The 5348-nt window shown below is 36.6% G+C and overlaps 1 protein-coding gene across 1 annotated transcript in view; it reads left to right on the plus strand.

Moving 5' to 3' along the window:
* The window catches only part of LOC102299989 (E3 ubiquitin-protein ligase rnf213-alpha), a gene marked incomplete in the record, with an annotated part of 62702 nt that overhangs the window by 8642 nt on the left and 48712 nt on the right, over nucleotides 1-5348 (plus strand). Inside the window, 6 exon segments of the mRNA XM_042214902.1 lie at nucleotides 1105-1715; nucleotides 1800-1959; nucleotides 2035-2252; nucleotides 2917-3054; nucleotides 3313-3465; nucleotides 3701-4945. Coding sequence (XP_042070836.1) covers nucleotides 1105-1715; nucleotides 1800-1959; nucleotides 2035-2252; nucleotides 2917-3054; nucleotides 3313-3465; nucleotides 3701-4945 — 2525 coding nt within the window.

Below are 5348 nucleotides of genomic sequence, written 5' to 3' on the forward strand. Positions count from 1 at the left end.
CTTGTACTTCAAGAACAGTTTCCTGTCTCCAATCTCTGTTTTCTGTATTATTCATTCGCTTATTACCCACCAGTCTACCGTTGTTTACAGCGCTGTCGGCTGCTGTCTTCTTCTTTTTTTCTTTTTTTCACTTAAATGACCTCGGACAAGAAAGCCTATTTTTTCTGTTCAATATGAAGAAATTTAAACTTTTAAAATTATGCAGAATATTGCAGAATATTTTTAAGGTTATCTGCTATAAAAAGCCAGACCAGGAAAATCTCCTTCATGTTTTTCTGTGTTTTATTCTCAGTTACTTTCACACAAAGGCATCTGCTGTGATGTTCACAATTCTGATGAAGTCTCACATGTATCAGTACTGATAAATGATCAGAATTATAATATTTCTGACTGTCTGAGGCTAAATTGAATCGAATCAGGACTTGAGAACCGGAATCGAATGGATTATAGAAATCAGTGATGATACCCAGCCCTAGTGAGCAGCCTAGGCCCGACAGAAGTGGATGTAGCTGTGGGTAATAAGAAAAGATGAAAAGAACTATTGATAACTTTTTTGTTAAGTTAAGGCCTGATCCGTCTGAAATTCATAGCCAGTGCTCTGACACGGTGCCATCAATCTTTGAATGCTGAAAAAGCACAGTGTATCCAGAAAACACATTATATGCTGCAATAAATGCACTGCCCAAGTGTCCCATCTCCCGACTGCCTTTCAGCAGCAGACAACAGCAAACAGGTCGTCAGAGGAGGCCGAGATGATGATTAAGTTTAACATTTTCTACAATATTGCCAAAGCACTTTAAGCTCAAGATTGTTAGTTAATCATTTACAAATGAACATTGTCTGTATGGACTACAATTGTATGCAATTGAAGTAGCATACATTGCGTTACTTAGCATTTGCGTGCATGCCCTTTGTAAAACCAGTTCCCCCATGTCAATTCAGCATAGAGATGACAATTGTTAACTTCCAGCCATTAATTTCCAGCAATTTTGACTTGAAAGACACTGAGGCTGAAAATACTGCAGTTAAGGCTAAGAAAAATTGTTGTTGTTTAATATGTACAAACATTTTTGTAATAACAGCTTTTCCACATTGAATCCACAGTTGACTTGAATGGTTTGGATACGAAACTTAAGCAGAACTTTGAGACAATGAATCTGAGTGAATTTATGAAGGTTCACACACTGGATGGCCTGAACTCTAGTGCAACATCGAATGTCACTTACTTCAACCTGTGTGATGAAACCCACAAGATGGCTTCTAATATCCATACCATTAAAGACAGTGGACTCTTCAAAATGTGCTGGACAAACCAAGTGGAGGTACTGACAAGAGACCAATCTCAAGAAGGCAACAGTGACAGAAATCAAGAAATCTACACTTTTGAGCAGGTTTATAACAAAATATTCCAGACCTGCTACACCAACTACAAAAGGCTTCATGTTAGTCTTAAGAGTGGGGAGCTTCTACTGGAGGAAACTGACAGTATCTTTAAAGCCTATAAAGGCAAGTATGAAGACTTGGAGAAAGAATTAAACATCATGTGCAGAGTAGACCCATCTGATAACAAATCATGGATCAGTGAAAGGGTTAACCAGATTCAGCAGTACCAGGATATTCATCTAGTACTGGAAACTTCCGAAATTGTCATGAATATCAAAAATATAATATGTCCACAAGGGGACTTCAGAGTACTGAAGAAACTGCTTCAAATGGTATGTTTACACCCACTGAAGATCATTGCAAATAAGTTCATTTGAAGAAACTCTAGCCGTTTAGTGTAAATGTGCATTTTTCAGAATGAATCCAACTTCAAGAAAAACAATCTAAGCTACATTGATGATGCTTTTCTACATGCAAAAAATATTCTGAAAGACATTTCAGACGATCGTAAGAAATGTCTGCAAAAGCTCATTCAGTGTAAAGACTTTATCCAGTGGACTAAACAAGAACTTAAAGGTACAGAGATTTCGTTTTTTGATTATTAAAAATTAAATGCATTTTACAACATCTGAAGGATGCTATTAATTGCAGACATCAATGAGCTGAAAGTGTTTGTTGACCTGGCATCAATCTCTGCTGGAGAAAATGATATGGATGTCGATCGAGTGGCCTGCTTTCATGATGCTGTTCTTGGTTACTCATCCATGCTGTATGATCTGAAGCAGGATTCTGATTTTGCGAAGTTCAATGAATCGTTAAAAAAATTGTGGAAGGCACTTGATAATGACCAAAATATACCAAAAAAGCTGGTAAGATTCCATCTTTCATGCAATGCTATAACTAACATTAACACTCTAGTCAAACCAGAGTTAAAATAACTGAGCAAAAATGCAACCATGGAAAAAAAATGGTAGATCAGCATAGAAACAGGTAGAAGTTCTGCTATTATAGTAACTGATAAAGAAACAAGCCCCATGTACAACATAATTTGCCTGTGATGCAAATAAACAAATATGATCAAATAACTTGCTTGCTGTAATTCGCATACGTTAATTTTATTTCAAATCAACCAAGTATCCTACTCAATAGTCTCCAGTTTGCATTAAAAAAAAATTCATGGTGCATTGTTTGAGTAAAAGGCCTGACAAAAGAGCAAAAGAGACAAAATAGATGTTATTGAATCAGGATATTAGATTAGATAGAACTTTAGATAGAAAAGTTCTATCTAATCTTGTTTTTTGTTTTTTGTGTTTTTTGTGCCTATACCAGTAAAATTCACCAAGAAATAGCAGTTTAAAAAGTGCCCTCCATCTTGGCTATTTCTGCCCAAGATATGAGAACGGTTGACATTTCTTTAATCTCAGAAACTAAAACGGCATTCACATTAATTATAGGCTCTGATGTTTAAAAGTGCTGAAATTGCAAAGCCAGAACTTGCTCTGTTCATTTCTTTTGACTGATGTCTCATTTCAGTGGGATACTTCCAGACACCTGGAATGGTTAAAGTCTGTTAGAGAAAGTCATGGATCTGTTGAATTCTCATCTCTGTCTATGGCTACATCTGTCAATAACAGAGGGATATATATCATTAAGGCACAAGACCAGCAACAGGTACATACATGATTACATGACAATAATCCTTAATTTTGAAAGAATTTCCACAACTGTAATATCACATATGTGTTGCTATATTTTGTTTTCTTAACTTTTTTTTGTTACTTTTCATATGGTTATTTCTTGTAATTTTCTGAATTTAAAAAAAATCTGAGAAATTAATCTTCATGTGGGCTGAGATTAATTTTCCTTTGAGCTGAGTTGAATTTTTAACAGTATTAAATAGTATTATAATTTTGATATTTCCCTTTATAGGTTAATGTCGAGAATTCCCTGACACTGCAAATTGACGATAGTCATAAAAACATGACATATACCTATGAGGACCTCAAAGAGCTGCAAAATAAGCTTATGCTGATGTCTGGAAAAAAACAACAGAACCAGAGTGAAGTTGAACGCTTCACTGAGGTTTGACTTTGTTGTAAATTGTTACTGACACAAACAGTTACAGAATGTATATGATCATAGATAGATAGATAGATAGATAGATAGATAGAGATAGATAGATAGATAGATAGATAGATAGATAGATAGATAGATAGATAGATAGATAGATAGATAGATAGATAGATAGATAGATAGATAGATTATAATAGCTATATAATTATAATAACTATATAATCCCATTTCCTTTTATTTTCAGGTGTTTGACAACATCCAAAGATTCGCCAAAGCATTTGTAGACATTTACACTGCAGGGAACCCAATTTTTAGGTGTTGGGAAGCTAAGATTTATTGCAAAACTCAGAGTGACCCATGTATCATTATGGAAATCAAGTTTTGCAAAACCCAGTATTGCTTCAAAGTAACTGGAAGTTTACCTGAACAGCTTGTAGCTCTGTCCAATAAGATGGAAATGTTTCTTGGTGCCTGGCAAAATTTCATGGACGAACAGAGAACAGATCAATACTACTTGAACTATTTCACAGCACAACAAATATTCTACTTGTGCAGCGTTTTGACTCCAACAAATATAAATACAGAAATAGAAGACAGAGCACTGATGATGCTTTCTTTTATCAAACCAAACTGCACAACATTAGATGTTTGGAGTATTTGGAGACATAACCAATATGAACTTCGCAAAAGGGATAATGAACACAGGGATTCATCTTCACACAGTGTTATTCATTTTGCACATGAAAGTGACGCAGCAGATGAGGCAGACCAGACTCTTGTTTTGAAAGAATTGGAGGAGTTGTGGAATGGCTACATGAAGAATGAGGAAATATTTTTTCATGACCTACTAGACATTAGGAGTTTAGGACGTCTCTTGCAATTGATGACAGACAATTCAAATCACAATGAGTGGGAAGCGGAACCAGAACTCTCAGAGACGAGAGACTGTTCACTCAGAAGGGAGTTTCCAAAAGGCCTAAACTCAAAACAACCTAATCTCATAATCTGCCCACATGATGAGGTCCTGACATCAAGTATCTGCTTGTACATGAACGACTACTACGGGTCATTGCCAACTTATGATGAAGTGCTCTTGTGTTCCCCTTCAACATCTTATGAACAAGTAGAGCTTTTTCTGAGAAGATGTCTCACACCAGGTGACATTGGCAGAAAGATTTACTCGATGCTCTGGGCAGACCAACTTTCCTATGATGTTAGCTGTGCAATGGAGAAATGTTTTCAGAAATTATGCTCCCCTAAAAATGATTACAGACTAGTGATCTTTTGCAGCTCTGACAGGGAGCATACTTACATTCCTACTGCATTCAGTCAGTACAAAACAGACTTCGTGCCACAGGAGCCACTGGAAAAGATCCAACAGTATTTGTCCAGGCATTACACAGTTACTTCAGATTACAAGAATGCTGTGTTCAAAGGTGGACATTCTTTGGGTATTGTTGCTTCCAGTCGGGCAGGAGTAGGTGAGTATTAAGAATGTGAATTTTTCATGATTAGTTTATGCAATTGTTTATAATGTCATCAAAATTTTCAGCAAATCTTCTTTTAGCTGTACCAGTGATTGTAAATAAAGTGTCACGGTGGACTGAACGGACTTAAGTACAGACAGGGAGAAAGGTGCAAAGGATGTATTTACAACACACTGGGTGACTATGTACAAGTAACGAGGGGAGGTAAAAGGTGGTGGGGGTGGTCCAGTGCTAGACAGGGAATGTTAAAGGTAATACACACTCCTCTTTTGCCAAGCCACACAACACACTCTTCTTTACTGCTTGCCCCGCTTGTAACTCACACTCATGCTCGGGTAATCAAGGAATGGGAAACACGGACAGAACCAAGGAATCTAGGTATGAAGACAGATGAGAGAATTAACA

This window comes from Haplochromis burtoni, unplaced genomic scaffold (genome assembly GCF_018398535.1).
Source record: "Haplochromis burtoni strain Fernald_Lab_line unplaced genomic scaffold, NCSU_Asbu1 Contig_625, whole genome shotgun sequence".
In the NCBI taxonomy this organism is placed as follows: domain Eukaryota; kingdom Metazoa; phylum Chordata; class Actinopteri; order Cichliformes; family Cichlidae; genus Haplochromis; species Haplochromis burtoni.